This window comes from Hylobates moloch, unplaced genomic scaffold (assembly GCF_009828535.3).
Source record: "Hylobates moloch isolate HMO894 unplaced genomic scaffold, HMol_V3 SCAFFOLD_18, whole genome shotgun sequence".
Taxonomy (NCBI): Eukaryota; Metazoa; Chordata; class Mammalia; order Primates; family Hylobatidae; genus Hylobates; species Hylobates moloch.
In genome coordinates this window covers 27,279,685-27,301,924 of record NW_026652293.1, presented here as the reverse complement: position 1 = coordinate 27,301,924, position 22,240 = coordinate 27,279,685, and the positions used below count along the sequence as shown (strand labels likewise).

At 36.5% G+C, this 22,240-nt stretch overlaps 1 protein-coding gene across 1 annotated transcript in view; it reads left to right on the top strand.

The window, feature by feature from the left end:
• Positions 1 to 22,240, top strand: part of HMCN1 (hemicentin 1) — a 443,754-nt gene that overhangs the window by 410,183 nt on the left and 11,331 nt on the right. The window contains exons 94-104 of the mRNA XM_032137046.1: positions 421 to 570; positions 838 to 975; positions 1,973 to 2,094; positions 2,951 to 3,188; positions 7,919 to 7,981; positions 8,988 to 9,107; positions 9,612 to 9,746; positions 13,958 to 14,071; positions 14,628 to 14,753; positions 17,142 to 17,270; positions 21,086 to 21,436. Of these exons, the coding sequence (XP_031992937.1) occupies positions 421 to 570; positions 838 to 975; positions 1,973 to 2,094; positions 2,951 to 3,188; positions 7,919 to 7,981; positions 8,988 to 9,107; positions 9,612 to 9,746; positions 13,958 to 14,071; positions 14,628 to 14,753; positions 17,142 to 17,270; positions 21,086 to 21,436 (1,686 nt within the window). The remainder of the gene's footprint in view (positions 1 to 420; positions 571 to 837; positions 976 to 1,972; positions 2,095 to 2,950; positions 3,189 to 7,918; positions 7,982 to 8,987; positions 9,108 to 9,611; positions 9,747 to 13,957; positions 14,072 to 14,627; positions 14,754 to 17,141; positions 17,271 to 21,085; positions 21,437 to 22,240) is intronic.

The following is a 22,240-nucleotide window of genomic DNA, read 5'->3' as shown; positions in this document are numbered from 1 at the left end:
ACGATGGCTATTTAAAAGCTACCTTATAGAATTTTTGATAGGATTAAAACAGTTAACACATACTAAATGTTTACCATTATGCATTACATGCTCAGTAAACTCTCATTGTCATCACCACCACCAACATATTATTTTTAGTTTGGGGACTGGACACTGATTGTATTCTTTGGCTTATGAAATATTAATAACACTATGATGTGCACAGATTAGAAGGATCCTAGATTTATGGGGGATGATGGGTGTTATGTGAAAGTAGAATGTTTTAAAAGCTTATTTATTTCACTATTAAATTCAGATGTCGTATGACCTTATGTTTGAGAGAAGATTTGTAGCATCTCTGAATACTGGCCTTCTTTTCTCCCATGTAATGTTGATGAAATTGCATCCTTATCCAGTCATGTTTTTTTTTCCCCCCAATAGGTGGGCCCCAGCGAGCCAGAGGAAGTGTTATTGGAAATATTAATGATGTTGAATTTGGAATTGCTTTCCTTAATGCCACAATAACTGATAGCCCTAACTCTGATACTAGAATAATACGTGCCAAAATTACCAATGTACCTCGTAGTATTGGTAAGTCTTTGCTTATAGAAGTTGTTCATAAGCCTCTTTTTAAAAACTTATGTATTATTCTTCATCTTATTACTTCCATTAAAGTTCTAGAGAATGCTACTACTAACTCATAAGTATGGTAAGCTTTTAAAGATACATGAGGTACTGGTATTTGTTTCTGGTATTCAACATTATTTAGAATTCATCCTTGTGAATAATATGCTATGAAGACAATAAAATAGACTGTAAAAACTTTGCTGTCACCTTATTTATCCTTTTTTTCTTTAGGTTCAGCAATGAGAAAGATAGTTTCTATTCTAAATCCCATTTATTGGACAACAGCAAAGGAAATAGGAGAAGCAGTCAATGGCTTTACCCTCACCAATGCAGTCTTCAAAAGAGAAACTCAAGTGGAATTTGCAACTGGTTAGTGTCAGCTGAATTTAATATTCTATTACTATAAAAAGTGCCATGAAGATTGGTGGTTAAGAAAAATACCTGTTCCCACATAGAATAACTTGAAACTTTTTGATGCAATCTTAAGTGATATAAAAGCAATTTCATATTTTCCTGTAAACTTGTACTAACATAAGATCATAAGAGGCCATGTGTTCTCAAGGAGTCATTTTTATACCCTACAAGTTTTTCTCCTCTCTTTTTTTTAAAAAATATTTTCTCTTTAAATCCTTAGAGAGGATATTAAAGACCAAAGAAAGAAGGAAAATGAGTTACTGTTATTAATTAAAGACCTTTGTCTTTAAACCAAGATCCAATTAGGATACTTTATAGCAATTCTTTACGAAAAAGATAGAAACAAAGAAAACCTAAAGGCTTTTCACTTATCCCTAGTATTAAGGAGTAGGGGTTAGCTATTCATGACCCTTTCCATGTACATACAGATGTTTAGAGAGCTCCATTTCAAGCCTCTTCACAGTTGGTCAGCCTCAATAGCAGTGACCTTTAAGGAAGAGGGGCTTGAGGAGGGCTTATCTTTAATCAATATTTAATCAGTGGAGAAGACAATTGGTTCTTTTCATGGGCATCCACTTACTCAGATGTCCTTTGTTACTTTTTGAAGCATCAGAAAGAACAAAGCACTGTGGCCGGACTAGTGGTTTTTGCCAGTCACAGACAATTCATTTTTATAAGACTGCTTTGTTATTGCTTGTGATTTTAAAGTATGAAATTCGTGTAACCGTTTGCCACATTTTTGCTACATAAAAAGAAATGTTAAAAGAAACTGAATTCAATAAACCTAACTCTTTAATTGGGAGGTTAAGTGCTAATTCAGTTATCATCATCTATACTTATTCAAGTTTGAACTCAAATAACATAGCTGAACTGGTATGTAAGGTAAATCTGCTCTGTGCTTACAGAAACCATATTTTTTTTGCTGTCAAAATGAATGTCTTGTAATTCCCAGGAGAAATCTTGCAGATGAGTCATATTGCCCGGGGCTTGGATTCCGATGGTGCTTTGCTGCTAGATGTCGTTGTGAGTGGCTATGTCCTACAGCTTCAGTCACCTGCTGAAGTCACCGTAAAGGTAAAATGCCAGGATAACTTGTCTTTGCTGCCTATTAGAGTAATGATGAGTGAAAGGTCCATAGAATGAGCACAGATAACTTGTTCACTCTGTGGGGGAAAATGTCCAAACTACCAAGGCTATAAATAACTATCTGATCTTTGTTTAAAAATCTTCAGGGACAAGTTTTTACAAAGTCTCTTAATGGTTTTACCACCCTCCCTATCAGGACCAAGATCAAATACTTGATGTAAGGCATTTGTTTAATTTTCTTTAGACAAAGAGGATAGTAATTCTTGCATAATCTTTTTTGTGTATCATCCATAAAATATTTCAGAAATTAAAGGATAACAATCGCCCTTTCACATCTTTGTTTATTCATGACCTACAACTTTGAGTCTTATTAAACTGAAATTTATGACAGTAAAATTATGAAACAACTATGTTATAATTAAAGGGTTCAAACCTTATGTTATTTCCTGAACACTACTGTACAATTATTATACAATTTTTATTAGCCCCTACACATTTTCTCATGAAGGAGGCAATAAATAAAAGAACATAAGGTTTGATGCCAATCAGATCCACATTCAGATCCTCATTCCGCCACTTTGTAGCAATGTAATGATGAGAAAGTTGCTTAATTTCTACAAACTTATTTTTCTAGTCTGCAAACTATGGCAATTTAAAGCTACCTTATAGAATTGTTGATAGGATTAAAAGAGTTAACACATATTAAATGTTTACCATCATGCATGATGTGTGTTTTTTAGCTCCTAATCCTTTCTCACCCCTCATTCTGCATTTCATAGTCCCCTTAAGGGAAAAAAATTAGTACGAGCCATGTTGATCTTCAAATCCACATTGTTCTCCTTAGGATTACACAGAGGACTACATTCAAACAGGTCCTGGGCAGCTGTATGCCTACTCAACACGGCTGTTCACCATTGATGGCATCAGCATCCCATATACATGGAACCACACCGTTTTCTATGATCAGGCACAGGGAAGAATGCCTTTCTTGGTTGAAACACTTCATGCATCCTCTGTGGAATCTGACTATAACCAGATAGAAGAGACACTGGGTTTTAAAATTCATGCTTCAATATCCAAAGGTAATTTGATAAAATCCATATCTTTATGCCATCCAGTCTAAAGGCTTAAAAAAATTCAAAATAAGGACATTGAGGCCTACATCTAACATGGTGATATCATGTGTGTTGTCTATGCCTTTTTGTTAAGTAAAGCCCTATGGAAAAGCCAACCCAATTGGAGTTCTAGTACATTTACTTTACTAATATACTTCTTCATACTACACAGTGGGGTTGCTGTTGTTCTATTCCATACATGCAGAGAGGGTTAAAAACATATAATGTGGCGGGGCGTGGTGGCTCATGCCTGTAATCCCAGCACTTTGGGAGGCCGAGGCAAGTGGATCACCTGAGGTCAGGAGTTCCAGACCAGCCTGGCCCCCATGGTAATACAAAAATTAGCCAGGCATGGGGCAGGTGCCTGTAGTCCCAGCTACTCGGGAGGCTGAGTCAGGAGAATTGCTTGAACCCAGGAGGCGGAGGTTGCAGTGAGCCAAGATTGCGCCACTGCACTCCAGCCTGTACAACAAAGAGCAAAACTCCAACTCCAAGCAAAGAAAAACGTACAATGTGTCCAAATTCTTTTTATTCAAATAATAAAGTCCATTTGTTATTGTTTTGAATTTTATATTTGTCAAGAAATTTTTTAAATTCCTGAAACGTAATACAAAGCTGTGTCTTAACCTAAACTAGTCAAAAAGAATTTCTATATTTTAAAAGCAGCTTTTTAAAACCGTGCAGCAATAATCAGGATTCCAACTGTCATTTCTTGTTCCTGGAAGTTATAATTTTTTAACTGCTTTTCATTTTCCAAGCATGGTTCTGCAACCCTTGATCTAAACAGTCCATCTATGCTATGTGGTTCTTTGATGTGTCTGTCTCCTGAGATTCCCTTTTCAGTCATAAGAGCCACCACAGCAATTAACATTCCATATTCTGTGGGGTTTTAATGCTGGGATGATTCTTGCACGTAGTTATGTTAGACATTAAATGTTTATGTGACTTTAGCTTTGAACTTTACGCTCCCATGAGTTCACTTAAAAGGATTCACATTGACCTTGTGAATGTGTTTTGCTGTGTGCCAGCTATCCTAAAATAGAGCCAAGTAAATTTTAAACTTCACCATTTTATCATGTTTAGCAGATATGCTAAAAATTTATTTTCAGTGTTTACTCTTGCTTCCATCAGTCATGCTTATGACTGTTTTCTTCAACTTGTATCAGAACTGCTTCATAAAATTTGAGATCATAGTAATCTGGAAGTACGAGCACACACATTTTTTGAGGTAATCACAGATTCACGAAGTCTCATAGCCAGTGACACCCATAGCCCATCTCCTCCACCCACACCATTGTCACCACTATATTTTACTATTGCCATGCATGCCATGCCACTTGAACAAAAGAAATGAGCTGCCAGAATGAGTTACATTTTCTTTCCCTAATTATGCCTGCTTTTCAAATCTAACTTCTGTTTCTACTTTTTTCAGTACTCCATCTAATTTAGAAAGAAGATAACTGGGCACAAATAAGTGAATTTCTACCATCTGGAACTAGATGAATTAAAATGATTTCTGAGAAGTCATGTTCACTTTCTACCTAATCGTGTACATTTTCCAAGCCTAAAACTGCTTAAAGATCTTTGTGGCGTCTTTAAGTGTGTTTGTTGGGGGATCTGGGTCCCACAATACAAAGAAACACACTGTATGACCTTTAAGGCCCCTTACTATCCTTGGACACTGTGATTCTATGAATTGCATCCGATATATATGTCATGGTTCTTGTCAATTTTAAGAATTATGTACTTGAAATTTGTTTTTGAGCAACCATTAGGGGGCAAGCTCGCATTCCTGGTAGCTTAACTAGCAAATTATGTTATGTCTAGACTAGAGCTAAGTATGGTTGCAGTGAAATTAGAATCTTCTGGAGAGCTTGATGAAAGAAAGTTCAGATTTCTGGGCACAAAGATTTTTGGTTTAGCAAGTCCACGGTAGGGTCTGGGAGTTTGTATTTTTTACACAGACCCTAAATGATTCTAATATATCTGGTCTGCACTCTAGCTTTTGGTACTGGTTGAGAAAACTCACTAATGTAAGTCAATCTCATTAAAATATTTTTATATCTTTAAAATCTAATCTATTTTTTAAAATTAATTATAAAGTATATATTTTACAAACGAATCAGAGAGTATCAGAAATTATAAAGGAATACATAAATTTAACTACAAATACATTTTTTAAAACTTCTTCATGGGAAGGAAAAAAAGTGAAATGAGAAGGTAAAATATGCGCCAAGAAAAAATATTTGCATCACATGTTATTGACAACCATGATTAACCTTAATACATACAAAAGTGCTTCAAAATCAGAAAGAGGCAAATACCCTCAGTAGAAAAATGCATAAGGGAAATTCACAAAAGAGTAAATAATGACAAATGTGAAGAAATGGTTTACCCTCATTAGTAAGCAAGGAAATGCAAATTAATGAGTTATTTTCTGACTACAACAAGGGTGATAACTGCCTAGTATTACAGAGGTATGGGGAAATGAACACCCTTACACACTGCTGGCAGGAGGATAAATTGGTTCAACATTTCTGGAAGGCAGTGTGTCTCTAATAGCCTTTCAAATGTTCATATCTTTTCGATTATCTCATTTTGGGAGTCTGTCCTATGAAAATCACAGAAATAGCCAAAGATGAATGCTTAGGAAGTTTTATCCAGTGTTATTTATAACAGAAAAATATTAAATATCCTCCAAGTAGGAAACAAATATGTAAGTAAGTTATGGCACAGCTATATAATAATAACAATCACCGAAATAGGAAATATTTAGCTCGTTTATTCATTTAACAAATATTTGTTGAGTGCCTACTGTGTACTAAACATTGTTCTAGGTGTTGACAGCATCACTGTAAACAAGTAACAAAGGGGAATGTTCATGACAATAATAACTGAAAAGCACTGTATGAGCCAAACCTGGGTTGCACACCCCTGGGTGATTATAAGAAAATCTTTACACCCATTAAAAACACAGATTCCCAGGTCTTTTTCTTGGCAATTCTAGTAGAAATGGGACCAAGGGAACCTATATTTTTAATAGGATTTTCAAATGATTTTTATAATTAGTCAAGCTTGGCAATTATCAGTCTGTATATCCTAAATTTAATTTCTAAGTATGCATTCACAAAATTGACTGGAAGGAAAAACATCAAAATCTCAGCAGTAGTTTGTTCCATTTGACAAGACTACCAGAATTTTATACCTTTCAAGGTTTCTACTATTATCATACATTATTATAAACAAATATTTTTTATTGCCTTTTACTATCTTGAAATAAAAATTGTAACATAATTCAAAATAACAGTTTATAATATGAAAATCAATAAAAGGAAAATAACTCATAACATTACATATTTTAATATGAAAATCTTTGGACAGAAAGAAGTAGTTGTATACTCAAACATATGCTGAATCCTAGTATGATTATTTTGGGAACATTAAGCAACTCTTAGTAATGTTCTGAATGAAACAGTCCAATCAGCCATCAATTTATATGAAAATTTCATTCCTAGAAAATTCACTAAATATTTAAATTGTGAAAAATGCTTAATATACGGCAGACACATTCAAAGCTTAGATAATTATAGATTTCTTACTTTCATGAAAGTCTTGCAAGGCAAGGGACAAATCGTCATCTTTGCAAGATTGTCTCACACATTGCAATATTGTAAAACCTGCCACGGGACCTGTCCCACTCGCTGAATTTTAATAGTCTTATTATGACAACGAAAGTATCTTCCAAAAAACTTCCCAAATTCCACCTAATAGAAGGTATCTCCCCTATTTATAACAAAAAACCTAAAACTACTATCAGATAATAACTTACTATGTTTACATGACAGGTTTTTTCCACAATTATGTCCCCAGCACAGTGTCCCACACAACATAACTGGTTGGATTAAACAATGAATGAACAAATGACTAAGTGGAAACTAAATTGTGACACACACACAGCAACTGTGCAATGATCACTTAGCAATATGCCCTAGATGTTTCTGTCCCATCTATCCTAGTACCACTCCCCCTGCATGAGCAGGAAGACTTGGATGCTTCCAGGAAAGAGGTTTCTTAACTAACCTGTTCTTGTTCTTGTTCTTGTTAGCTTTTTTGTTTCTGACATCTAACTTAAATCTTTTCTATCACAATATGCCTGTTTCCCCTTATTTTGACTAGATGAAAAGGAAAACACTTGGTCACACGTGAGGGATTTTGACCCAAATGCTCAATAGTGCTAATGGAGGAGATCCACAAAAGGAGGCAGCTTCTTCACAGAGTTTCTATTTTTCACTGGCACAAATTATTTTAAATTGCTTGAAAACAGCATTTCTCATTCTAGAGTAAAACAGGGTAGTAATGGCTGGAAGAATAGGACTTTGCCCGTGGTTGTGCCTGGCATATACATTTGTCTTGGACCCTTTTTAGTTATCACATAATAATTTTTTTTATTGATGTAAACAACTGACACACGAAACTTGTTTCCAGTGGCAGCTTGTCAACAATCTCTGGACTGTGATTCATGTACTTCTTGGTTTAGAAACAGGAAAAGTTTTCCTTGCCTGCTTATTTTCACCTATTGCATTTGTGCATCATGTGTTTCATCTTTGGCATATCTTCCCAGGGAAGATGGTACTGGAAAGAAGCCAGGGGCAACTATTCTAATAAGCCAGTTAACTTTGCTTTCCTCTCTGTGGTAGGAGATCGCAGTAATCAGTGCCCCTCTGGGTTTACCTTAGACTCAGTTGGACCTTTTTGTGCTGGTAAGTACAGAGATAAAGGGTTTTCTTTTAATGAAAATGTCAATATTGGATAGGATTTAATTGATATCTATTGCCCTTTCACTAGGTATTTAATCATCACAACAGTTCTGTAAACATCCCATTTGACAGCTAAGGAAAGTGAGATGCATAAAAGTCAAACTACAGAAAACCACTCAGCATCAAGTGGCAGAGCTACATTTGAATTTAAGTTAATTGCAAAACCCATGTTCTCTGAATTCCGCCACAGCCAACTGTATCAGAGACAGTGACTAAGTATAGATGTGGAGTGAGCAGACAGACAACACTATACTTCATCTGGTGGCTTGATTGCCATGGATGTGAGAGAGTCACAACATTAAGTCACCTAACCGTAGAATTAATCAGAGGACAGGCAGGATTGTGGACTTATGACTAATGATTAAACCAATTTTATCCCACCAAAGTACCAGCACAAGAGAGGTACAGATAACTGCTAAGTAAATGGCTTGAGGAGCTTACATTTACATACACAGTGCTTTTCTTTCATTGGCAGGCAATGTAATATAGTCTTGTGATAAAGAGGTGGTCTTTTGACTGCCCAGGTTCAAATCACAGCCCTGCCAGTAATGACTTGTATGACCTTAAGCAATTTATGTAACTTCTTTTTTCCTCAGTTTTGTCCTGCAAAATGAGGATAGTAATAAAAATACCTATCTCCTAGGAATTCTGTGATGAAAGAGTTGAAGCAGGTAAAAGGCATTTAGAGCACAGTAGATGATAAATATATTTTAGCTATTATCATTGTTGTTTTAGGATATAATCTAACCATCTATTCACTATCAAGGATAACTCAGATACCTCAAATTATTTTTATTTAGTGAATTCATTTTGTGGCACTTAAAGCATTTTCTATTATATTTGATTCAACTTCTTGACCTCTATAAGCAATTATTTTTACTGGTTTTAATAACTCCCAGAAAGTAAGGATTTTACATACTGATTTGGGCCTTTTTGTTTCTTCTTTCAGATGAGGATGAATGTGCAGCAGGGAATCCCTGCTCCCATACCTGCCACAATGCCATGGGGACCTACTACTGCTCCTGCCCTAAAGGCCTCACCATAGCTGCAGATGGAAGAACTTGTCAAGGTATTCACAAATCTAATACACACATTTAAGCAATGGGTCAAGGATTTCTTTGACCTAGAAAAAGTATGATAGACACATTATCTTCTTTCCTACTACTTCTGCCCACACCTTGGCAAGAAACAGAGAAGGTCTCCATCGGGCTGAGAAAGTAAGAAAGCAGGAACACTGTTCAAACACTGCGTGCATGTGGGGCACTCTCAAGGCAGGAATGCCTGGAGCATCTCACTCAAGATCTCAGAAAGGAGAAGTAACTTCTTAAAAGACACCTAATTTATAAGTGGTCTGATTAATCAGTCAGTCTATGAAGATATTAATCACATCGTGCTGCTGTGAGTTTGTCAGCTATTTAACCCACCTGAAGTGACTCAACCAAAAACTTTAGTCCTTCTTGTTCTTTTCTAGTTTCAAGTGTCCTTCATTGCTTTTTGTATCCCTATTTCACAGCAGGTTCTTGGGCTGGGTGTTCTTCAGCTCACCTCAGTTGAATGATTCCCTCTGTTGCAGATATTGATGAGTGTGCTTTGGGTAGGCACACCTGCCATGCTGGTCAGGACTGTGACAATACGATTGGATCCTATCGCTGTGTGGTCCGTTGTGGAAGTGGCTTTCGAAGAACCTCCGATGGGCTGAGTTGTCAAGGTATAAAAATGGAGGCCTTTTCTTTATGTTCATGACAGTAAGAATTAGACCCACCTTTTGACTCCTCGAAAGTTAACTGTCTCAGAAACTCCAAGAGGAAGGGATCACATAAAAGGGAGAGAATGAGGAGATATCCAGCAAGTGAGACTCCTGTCTCTCCAGAGGACTTAAACCTGAACTTCATTTTATATGTTTTATAATTTGAGCTTCTTCATAAGCTTTTATTCAGATATATTCCACAGCTATTATAATATGTATAGCACAGTGGTTTTGAGTGACCATTTGCCTGTTACCATTTGATTGAGATCATACTGAACAGTCCAATAAAATCTATTTCATAAAATTCCATTGCATAAGACTGCCAGAATGTTTGTTGAATGATGTTTTTAATAGGCTATTTTTTTAGAACAGTTTTAGGTTCACAGCAAAATTGAGTAGAAAGTACATAGATTCCCATATAACCCCTTCCTTCCACACACACAGCCTTCCTCACTATCAATATCCCACACCAGGGCGGTACATTTGTTAGTCAATAAACCTACATCACCACATCAAGCTTCTCTTGGTGTTGCACATTCTATGGGTTTGCAAAAATTTATAACAACATATATCCACCATGATAGTGTCGTACAGAATAGTTTCATTGCCCTCAACATTCTCTGTTCTTCACCAAATCATTTCTGTTTCCTCCAACCTCTGGCAAACACTAATCTTGTTACTGTCTTTGTGGTTTTGCCTTTTCTAGAATGTCATATAGTTGGAATCATACAATTGTGCAGCCTTTTCAGATTGCCTTCTTTCACTTAGTAACATTTAAGGTTCCTCCACCCCTTTTCATGGCTTGATAGTTCATTTCTTCTAATTGCTCAATAATAAATATTCCATTATCTAGATAGAACAGTTTATCTACCTAGTGAAGGACATCTTAGTTGCCTCCAAGTTTAGGCAAATACAAACAAAGCTGCTATCAGGATTTTTCATAGAGGAAAAGACAGTGGATCCAAAACTGAATGTCTATCAATAAATAAAGCATGGTACATCTACACCCATGAACCATTGTGCATCCCTGAGAAAAATCCAGATGTAGGAAGGTATGTATAGTTTTGCAGAAAAGAGTATGTAACTGGAAAAATAACCAAAGAAAAAAGGAAATGGATCTATATATTTAGGTGGAGATATTTATGTGACTGCAGAAGAAATATGTTATTATTCATACTAGATAGTTAATATTGTTTGCCTTTGGTGGGCAAGAAGGGTAAAAAGGGAGAAGGGAGCCCAACCAAAAGAGGAAGAGGAAGAGGAAGAAAAAAAAACTGCACTAAGAAAAATCTTTTAAAAGTTTGTGATCACAGCCAGGTGCAGTGGCTCACAAATGTAATCCCAGCTACTTGGGAAGCTGAGGCAGGAGAATCGCTTGAACCCGGGAGGCTGAAGTTGCAGTGAGCAGAGATCATGCCATTGCACTCCAGCCTGGGTGACGGAGACTCTGTCTCAAAAAAAAAAAAGTATATGATCACATCTGTGTTTATGTAAGTTAACACATTGTAGATTTTGAGAGGTTAAATTAAAAGATGTCAAAGAGAAAACAAGTATAAAATAAGAGACATTGGCAATCTGGAATGTAAGGTGAGGAAGTGAGGAGCCCAACTATAGTGATTTTTCTTTTGAAGGGTTTGGAATATAGCAATAGAGAAGTGGCAGGAGCTTGAGGTGAGTATGGACCTGAGAGAGGGATTTTGTTATGAGAGGAAAATTTTGATTATATCTGTAGGTTTATTGGAAAGAAGACTATAAGAAGGAAGGACTTTTTTTTTAATTATTATACTTAAGTCCTGGGATACAAGTGCAGAACGTGCAGGTTTGTTACATAGCAATACACGTGCCATGGTGGTTTGCTGCACCCATCAACCTGTCACCTACATTAGGTATTTCTCGTAATGCTATCCCTCTCCTAACCCCCCCCACCCCTCGACAGGCCCTGGTGCGTGATATTCCCCTCCCTGTGTCCATGTGTTCATTGTTCAGCTCCCACTTAGGAGTGAGAACATGCGGTGTTTGGTTTTCTGTTCCTGTGTTAGTTTGCCAAGAATTATGGTTTCCAGCTTCATCCATGGCCCTGCGAAGGACAAGAACTTATCCTTTTTATGGCTGCATAGTATTCCATGATGTATATGTGCCACATTTTATCTGAAGGACCTCTTCAAGGAGAACTACAAACCACTGCTCAAGGAAATAAGAGAGGACACAAATGTTCCATGCTCATGGATAGGAAGAATCAATACTGTGAGAATGGCCCTACTGCCCAAAGTAATTTATAGATTCAGTGCTATCCCCATCAAGCAACCATTGACTTTCTTCACAGAATTAGTAAAAAACTACTTTAAATTTTATGTGGAACCAAAAAAGAGCCCATATAGCCAAGACAATCTTAAGCAAAAAGAGCAAAGCTGGAGGCATCACGCCTCCAGCTGACTTCAAACTATACTACAAGGCTATGGTAACCAAAACAGCATGGTACTGGTTCCAAAACAGATATATAGACAAATGGAACAGAACAGAGGCCTCAGAAATAACACCACACATCTTTGACAAACCTGACACAAGCAATGGGGAAAGGATTCCCTATTTAATAAATGGGGGAAAACTGGCTAGCCATATGCAGAAAACTAAAACTGGGCACCTTCCTTATACCTTATACAAAAATTAACTCATGATGGGTTAAAGACTTAAACATAAGACCTAAAACCATAAAAACCCTAGAAGAAAACCTAGGCAATACCATTCAGGACAGAGGCATAGGCAAAGGCTTCATGACTAAAACACCAAAAGCAATGGCAACAAAAGTCAAAATTGACAAATGGGATCTAATTAAACTGAAGAGCTTCTGCACAGCAAAAGAAACTATCAGAGTGAACAGGCAACCTACAAAATTGGAGAAAATTTTTGCAGTCTATCCATCTGACAAAGGGCTAATATCCAAAATCTACAAGGATTAAATTTACAAGAAAAAGCAACTCCATCAAAAAGTGGGCAAAGGATATGAACAGACACCTCTCAAAAGAATACATTTATGCAGCCAACAAACATGAAAAAAGCTCATCATCACTGGTCATTAGAGAAATGCAAATCAAAACTGCAATGAGATACCATCTTACGCAATTTAGAATGGCAATCATTAAAAAGTCAGGAAACAACAGATGCTGGAGAGGAGGTGGAGAAATAGGAATGCTTTTACACTGTTGGTGGGAGTGTAAATTAGTTCAATCATTGTGGAAGACAGTGAGGCGATTCCTCAAGGATCCAGAACCAGAAATACCATTTGACACACCAATCCCATTACTGGGTATATACTCAAAGGATTATAAATCATTCTGCTATAAAGACACGTGCACACGTATGTTTATTGAAGCACTATTCACAATAGTAAAGACACAGAACCAACCCAAATGCCCATCAGTGATAGACTGGAAGGACTTTTAAAATGCATAGGAGGAGGGAATGAATGATGGACCACAGTCCTCATCTTGGTGAGGAAGGGTAAGTTGGGCTGCAGAGCTCAAATGGAGGTACTTTAGTGAGAGAAGAGGGCTTTCTTCCTCTGGGACTGGAGGAAAGGAAAGAAGATAAAAACCACAGGCAAGTCCCCAAGAGTTTGAGGAGTTCATGTCTGCATGCTGTTTTTGTTACACTATGACACAGATGGTGTTTGGGAAGTACAATGTGGCAGTGACTGCAAATGTAGAGAAATGCTGATGCTGATGCAGTCAGGCACAGGGTGATAAAGACCTGCTCCAAGCTCATAGCAGCAAGAAAGAGGAAGAAAGGACAATTGCAAAAGACCTTAGTGTTGTTGGAGTTTTTTCCTCTGTCTTCAACATCCCAGTCTGTCAGTAACATTCCAGGACTGGAACTTCCGAGAAACAGGAGTGAGAGCCATATGGCAAAATTCTTAAAGCAGAAGAGTGTTTCATTGACATAGTTATGTATCATTAGCAGTTGTCTACTTTTAAGAGTATTGAAGAGAATTACCCTCTCCAGCAATTAATTCTATCAAGTATTTGGCAGATCACATGAGTGCAAATATATTGAATAGGTTTTAGAGAAGATCTTAAACATGGTAATGATCAAGATCATTAAAATGTTAAACTTTTGGGATAAATTAACTCAGGTTTCCTAATAGCATATAATGAAAGTTTTGTTTCATTTAACAGATATTAATGAATGTCAAGAATCCAGCCCCTGTCACCAGCGCTGTTTCAATGCCATAGGAAGTTTCCACTGTGGATGTGAACCTGGGTATCAGCTCAAAGGCAGAAAATGCATGGGTAAGAAAAGGGCTTTGAATTTAAAGGAATGACACCTCTATAACTTCTTAATGATGTCTGATGTAAATGCATACACTGTGTCTTGGTACTGGTTCCTATATAGGACATCAAGCATGCAGCATGTATGCAATCCATGCAAAACCAAAATGACAAAAAATGCTATGTTTTATGAGTTTCTTTTTCTAATTACGTACCCATTCTTCATAACATTTCCTGTAATTTTTTTGCAAAAGTATATCTATACATATAAACATATGTATGTACATATATATGTATACAAATGAAGTTAATATAGTGTATATAAATTTTATTTTTCTAAGAGGAGAAAATGGTATGGCTACCTGCTCTGTAAAACAATATTTTGTTTTTGTTTTTGATTTTTATTATATTTTAAAGTGTGTTACATACATTGTTGAATTTAAGCACTTTAACCTTACACAATGATTATGCAATGAATATATATAAATAATATCCCTAAAATCCAAAAGTATGATTTCTCTGGAAAAGTTGAATAAATAACTTTCTTAATCTACATTACCTTTGTTCTTTTATCAAGACGTGAACGAGTGTAGACAGAATGTATGCAGACCAGATCAGCACTGTAAGAACACCCGTGGTGGCTATAAGTGCATTGATCTTTGTCCAAATGGAATGACCAAGGCAGAAAATGGAACCTGTATTGGTGAGTGTCTGGCTGTTTCCATGACTGAGATCAGTTTACCATCAACAAGTCAAGTAAGGCATTCATTTTAAAACTAGTGATTAAAGTAAATTTAAGCTAACAAGGAAATCTTTCTTTTTCCATAAGTACTCCCAACTTCTAGGATAATTGAGCTCCAGGTCCCAGGTTCATGGCTGTACCCGGAAATGGAAGCTCACTATGAAAACTTATGACCATATTGAGCTCCCATCAATTAAACATTTGGTTTACACAGTTTAATATCCCATGAGCATTAATATTATCTCACATAATTTCTAATATGAAATTTAGCATATATGTTAAGAATTTCTTGGGGGAAAGAAAAATTATGTCTGTAGAGATTAAAATTCAAAATATAATTATTTTGGAGCTGTATATTCTTTAAATATCAAATCCATGACCAGACAAATAAAATAAATAATTTGCCCAAAATTTATGCTTTGCCTATCTATTCTATATCAAGGACCAGACACAAAGGTACATTATAGTTCTCTCTACATTTGTTCTGTCTATGTCTAGACTATACCAGCCTGGTTAGCAGAGCCAGCGACTGCATGATTTACAAAAATAAAAGAGAGATACCATTCCCATTCTCATTCCTGCTAAAAAACACAGGAGAAAGAAAGAATTTATAGGTTAAATTGGCCTACTCCACTATACCCCCTCCCCCCAAAAAAGCAAAAACCTATAATATGAGGTGAATGAAACACCATAAAGAGGAATAAATAAAATTCTACAAGAATACCCAAGAGAGTGACTGTATCCAGTAGGAGTCACTATGAAGGAGGTCGTGGAAATGATCACATTTAAATATAGGTTGGGATGTTACTAGATGGAGATGACAGAAAAAGGAAAGCAAGAAAGACTTGTATAAGGGAGAAAGAGCTGAACTTAGGGATAAAGTGTTAAAATTCATTGTTCCTTCTTGACAGCTATCTAACTTTGGACAAGTCTTATGATTATACAGAAATTTGAGTTTAAGTTTCTCATTGTAAAAATAGCACAGTTTTTCTTTAAAAAAATCAATTCTAAAATATTAATAAAATTATCATATCTTGGATTTGTTTCAAAACAATATGATAGGATTGTGGGGAATAGATATAGATGAAGGAATATTGGTGATTTGTTGATGGTTGTTAAGTTCATGGTGGTTTAGTATAATTTAAAAAAAACAACAACTGGTGATGGGAGTTGAAGTATCAGATTTTGAAATATGTTTGAAGACTTGTTTCAGCTCTCACACTATAGATATAGGTCAATACTTTCCTTATCATTTAAGAGTAGCAACCAACTCGGTCAGGAGTTTGAGACCAGCCTGGCCAGCATGGGGGAACCTCGTCTCTACTAAAAATACAAAAATTTGCTGGGCATGGTGGCTCATGCCTATAGTCCCAGCTACTCTGAGGGCTGAGACGGGAGGATCGTTTGAACCCAGCAGGCAGAGGTTGCAGTAAGCTAAGATCATGCCACTGCACTCCAGCCTGGGTGACAGAGCGAGACTCCATCTCAAAAAAAAAAAAAAAAAGTAGCAGCCAACTCAGAGCATCATGTACAGTTACATGCAACTGTAAATATTTTTCAGAATATTGGCCCTAATTATGTATAAGCTTAACTAGACATGAGACGAGTTGAAAGATCAGAAACTTTTTAAGAAGCTACAGCAAAAATCTAGCTAAGTAGGAATGGAAATGTGGAGATACATGGTTTTGATTGAAGGAAATAGAACTACCCCATCTTGGCAACTGAGAGAATAAGTTAAAGATGACTGACCATAGTACTTTGTAGATAGCAAATGTTCAAACTAATACTATTACTAGAAACTCTTTCAAAAGAAATGCTTTTCAGTAGCAGGAATATAGAACATAATTTATCATTTAAAACTTGATGGACTTGAAACACAAGCCTGCTGTTATCACAAATAGGGAAGTAAGGTTAAGGCACTAAGCATGTGCTGGGTTTGAAGTAGTGGTAAAACAAAGAGAGATGGGGATGTCCAGCTAGCAGCTAGAAACATGGGACTGTAGATCAGAAGCAATGTAGCATTATTGCTCTCAATCTGCCTAAACTCTTATCACTTGTATAAATAAGATGGCAAAAGGAGGAAGGGATATAGAAAAGGAGAAAAAAAGAAATCTGAGAATAAAACTCTCTCCATAATAGGGAACAGGAGGAGGAAAAGCAGCCAGTTAATAAGTGGCAGAGCTGGGACTTGAACCCAGGTTTTCTGATTCCAAGTTGTAAGCTGGTATGATCTCAACCACTTGGTGAGAGATGCAACCTTTGGCAATTCTACTGAATGCTGACTTTAAATACAATGACTTTTGGGTTTGAAAGAGGAAATGTTACTTCTTATTGCCTCCATGTCTGTAGATATTGATGAATGTAAAGATGGGACCCATCAGTGCAGATATAACCAGATATGTGAGAATACAAGAGGCAGCTATCGTTGTGTATGCCCAAGAGGTTATCGGTCTCAAGGAGTTGGAAGACCCTGCATGGGTAAGTTAATAGGAACTTGCTGAGCAATAAAGCTACTGATGTGGTTACCTAGCCTTGCCAACTCGCTTAGGGCCACTTTCTCTATCTTCAAATGGTCTCTTGTTACGATAATAAGGTATGTGAATTGATTTATGTCATTCAACACAATTGGATACTTCTTCAGAGACTTCATATTGAGCTCAATTTACACTGACATTTCAAGTGATAATAATCACTCTGTGCTTGCTATACACCACACATATCAAAGTGAGGTTCTGATATAATTGCCATCACAACTTAATTATAAAGATTATCTCATTGATTATATCTCTACACACATGACATAAATGTTTGCATGGATACATTTTATTTGAGCATGAAGTATATTTGTATGTAGTATAAAAGTTTCGGTGTGAGGTATTAAAATAGGGACACAAAATTTAAATGAATGGATAATTACTTGATCATATGTTTAATGCTTACTGTGTGCTGTTCCCTTTGCTAAAAATATCTCATTTCTCCCCAGTTACTGTTTTCATCTTAGTTATATTTGATATGATGGCAAATAGAAAATATCTGTAAGATAACCACATACTTTTGGTAAAAATTAATGCATTTATAATCAAGAAACTGATCTATCAAATTGTAGTCTTCCTTAGAATATTCAATTGCACTAAAATAATGGTGTGGGCTTTTAAATACTAGCTTCTGGGTTTCATGCTATGCTTTTCAAATTGGTTGCCTTCTTGTCTACTTAATGATTATTTATAGCAAATTCTCCCAAAAAGACTTAGCTCTGTCTTTATGCAATCCCTAGCATAGTATTTTGTATGTAGCAAATGTTCAAACTAATACCATTACTAGAAACTCTTTTAAAAGAAAATGCTTTTTAATAACAGGAATACAGAGCATCATTTTAGTTTTCTATTTAGATATTATCATTTATATATAGTTTAACATCTTGATCAGCCATAACAGTGACTTGTCAGAATGAAATAGGTGTATTTATTCACTAATTTGGCCACCAGTTGGATCTCAGACATTGTGCTAGGGAATAAAACAAGAAAGAATGCAGAACCCAAGGAAGAATGCAGAACCACTGCCTCAAAAAAAGAGTTAAAATGGCTGGGCACAGTAGTTCACACCTGTAATCCCACCTACTCAGCAGGCTGAGACAAGACAATCTCTTGATGTGGAGGTTGCAATGAGCCAAGATTGCATCACTGCACTCCAGCCTGGGCAATAAGAGTGAAACTATGTCTCAAAAAAAAAAAAAAACCCATTATTAATCAGGGTGCAGAGACAAGGGGCAAAAGCTAACACAGATAAGGTATGCAAGATATTCCAAAGAGGGGCAATGGGTGAGTTCATGGAATTTGGAAAGGATTTGAAACTTGTCATCCAAAGACCAGGAGTCCTGGTTCCACCAGTTGAAGGGTCATAAGTCCCTTTCCCTCTCTGAGCCTCAGTTTCCTCATGTACAAAGTGGATGCAATAAATTGAAGAGGAAAATGAAAAAAAAAAAAGAAAAGAGTTAAAGAAACTGTCTCAAAAAAAGGAGTTAAAATATTAATTTTTACCTACTAAAATAGTTTTTAAAGCAAAATTTACTATTTTATTCTACCTTCCTATGTTGTTTTCTTTCATGCCACTGTGGTAATGAATTAAAGAATTTGGTTTTCATTCCCTTTTCCAATTTATAGGAAGAATTGCAAGTACAGATTCCATGTGTTGACCTAACAATAGAAAGAAAATAACTTTTTAAAATTTTATGTGTTTGGTGAGTTTATATCTTAGTAAGAATTGATTCTATGTCCTTGTTTCCTTGATTTTAATCTTTTGGGGGAAAATGTGCTTGGCTTGTTCATTAATTCAAAATTATTAATTCAGAAAATAAAATTTTAAAGTCTGTAATTTTGCCAGTATTCCTACCTCTAAAACTTATAATGGTATGGAAGATTAGAGACACTAGTTACCAATATTATAACTAAATACAAACTAGAGATGTGATTTCATTTCTGCCTCTACTGCTAGAATTAAGATCTACATTAGCTTTTGAACTCTGGTTTTCACGTATTTAAGACTACATATACCCATATGATCTTTTTTGTTTCTACTGTTCACAGCTTGATTTGGCACATGATATCAAGCCCATTCCTTCATTAATTCAACAAATGTTTACTGAGCACCTACTTTGTGTTGGATGATGTTCTAGGTTGTGGGAATACATCGCTAAACAGGGCAGACCAGGTCTCTGTCCTCGTGGAGTTTACCTTCCAGGGAGAGAAAGAAGAATCACAAAACAAATATACAATTTCAGATAGTGATAAGCACTTTAAGGAAACATAAAACAGGAGAAAGAGAGACCCAGACTGGGGTGGTAGCACTGTGATCCAGGTAGCCTCTCTGAGAGACTGGACAAAAGGAAAGAGCAGGCCAGGTGTGGTGGCTCACGCCTGTAATCCCAGCACTTTGGGAGGTCGAGGTGGGCGGATCACGAGGTCAGGAGATCGAGACCATCCTGGCTAACACAGTGAAACCCTGTCTCTGTTAAAAATACAAAAAAGATTAGCTGGGCGTGGTGGCACACGCCTGTAGTCCCAGCTACTCAGGAGGCTGAGACAGGAGAATCCCTTGAACCCAGGAGGCAGGGGTTGCAGTGGGCCAAGATCATGCCACTGCACTCCAGCCTGGGCAACAGAACAACTCCATCTCAAAAAAAAAAAAAAAAAAAAAAAAAGGGAAAGAGCAGCCACGATGGGAAGGTCTGGGCGAGTGTATTTCGGGCTGAGGAGAAGCCATGGCAATGTCATTCAGAAAAGAATGCACTGACCGTAATCAAGGAAGAACCAAGGGGTCAGGCTGCTGGAGCAAAGGTAGGCAGAGGGTAAGGAGGATAAAGAGCCCATAATAAAGAATGTGATGGTAAAACATGAAAGGTCTTGGGCAGACAAGCAATATGATACGGTTTACATTTGGAAAAGATCACTCTGGCTGCTATATGGAGAATTAGGAGGGCAAAGACGCTTGCAGAAAGACCAAGTCATTTAAATAAAAATTTAAAAATAAACATAAAAGTAGTTACTTTTTTAAAAATTATATGTGGACATATTAGAAAGCTTCCAACATTGTCAACCAGTAGAAAAATCTGAATTTCATCTGAAATATTTGTCAAAAGAGAAAAGAGAAATTTCCCAAATGTACACGTATGATTGTATTAAGAGGTACTATCTTGAGACATTTTTATAAGTGAAGTTTGATGAAAATTATATTCATTTGTGATTCTACATTCTCTTGTATCTTTTTTTTTCCAGAGGAAGATACACAAATTTTAACAATTTAAGATGTCTCTGCCTATTTGAACTAAGAAAGCTTAGTGTAGTATTTCTAAGATTTAAAATCTTAATGCTACTCTTAGAATTACATGTAAAAACGTATACCAAATTAGCTTAAACTGATCAAGGAGACAAGGCTGAAAACAGAGCTCCCTAGATCTTAAGGCCATCATAAGTGAGTCAAAGGAGTATGAATTCACAGAACTAGTGTGTCTTGTTTTCTGAGCCACTTGCTTCAATGTGAATGTTCAAATAAAATGTGTGCATATAATGTAGTACTTACGGGGAGATTTGCAGAATCTGTCCTATGTTCATAACTGAATGATTAAATCTTTCTCAAAAGTTCACAACAGTTGAGGAGAAATTACTGTATGCCTGGCTTTGGAGGGTAACAATGTCTTCAGTTTGTTTCACAGACTCATTCTTTATTCCTGTGTTTTGTGTGTGTATGTATGTGTCTTTTTTTTTTTTTCTCTTTTTTATGTCATGGCACATGAGCAGACATTAATGAATGTGAACAAGTGCCTAAACCTTGTGCACATCAGTGCTCCAACACCCCCGGCAGCTTCAAGTGTATCTGTCCGCCAGGACAACATTTATTAGGGGACGGGAAATCTTGCGCTGGACTGGAGAGGCTGCCAAATTATGGCACTCAATACAGTAGCTATAACCTTGCACGGTTCTCCCCTGTGAGAAACAACTATCAACCTCAACAGCATTACAGACAGTACTCACATCTCTACAGCTCCTACTCAGAGTATAGAAACAGCAGAACATCTCTCTCCAGGACTAGAAGGACTATTAGGAAAACTTGCCCTGAAGGCTCTGAGGCAAGCCATGACACATGTGTAGGTAAATGTCAGCTGTATTACATTTCCTTTCTGTGGGCTCTCTTCCTGATCAGAGTCAAAGTATGTGGACAGCACCTGTGATTGTTTGAGTGCAGTGAACTACATCTGATCTCAAGTTCAGAATGACTCAAAATTTCAAGACATTTATTTTGGCACCTAAAACTATTACAGACTTGAGTCAAGTGAATTATGGATTTACATGTGAGCATTCTAATAATTTATTGTGTTATAGTAAGTTTCTCTTTTTGGTCACCCTGAAGGTGTTACTAAACTTAATGCTACATAGAAATAAATTTCAGTGGCATCCAGAATATAGTTTATTTAAAAGAGGATGTAAATATTGCCACATAATGTAATGCCATCAGATTATGGCCACATCGGATTGATGGAAAAGCAGTGGTTTAAAAGTGTAAGTGTCAGCTTCTCAGTCGACTGCTTGTTCTGTATGACAACCAACATCCCATTGACTGTTGCTCCACAGTCCCCGTGGAATTGCTGTTTGATTATTGTGTATGTTTGTATGTCACTGGAAAGATAATATGAGTTGGAACAAAATTAAGTTGTTTCTATCACTCTGAAATATGTGCTTGCAGTATCTTTATCTAAATTCACAAGTCTATAATTTCATTTGTTTGCAAAAGTGAAGTATAATTTCCAACTTAAGAATTGAGACCTTGTTTTCAGTCAAGTTGCAAACATTACCATCTGTCACTCATTTAACTCAATTTTCTGTGAATATCTATGATTAGCATGTCATTGACCTACTCAAGGGGAATTAGCAAGCAGGAATTAGTTTTACTATTTG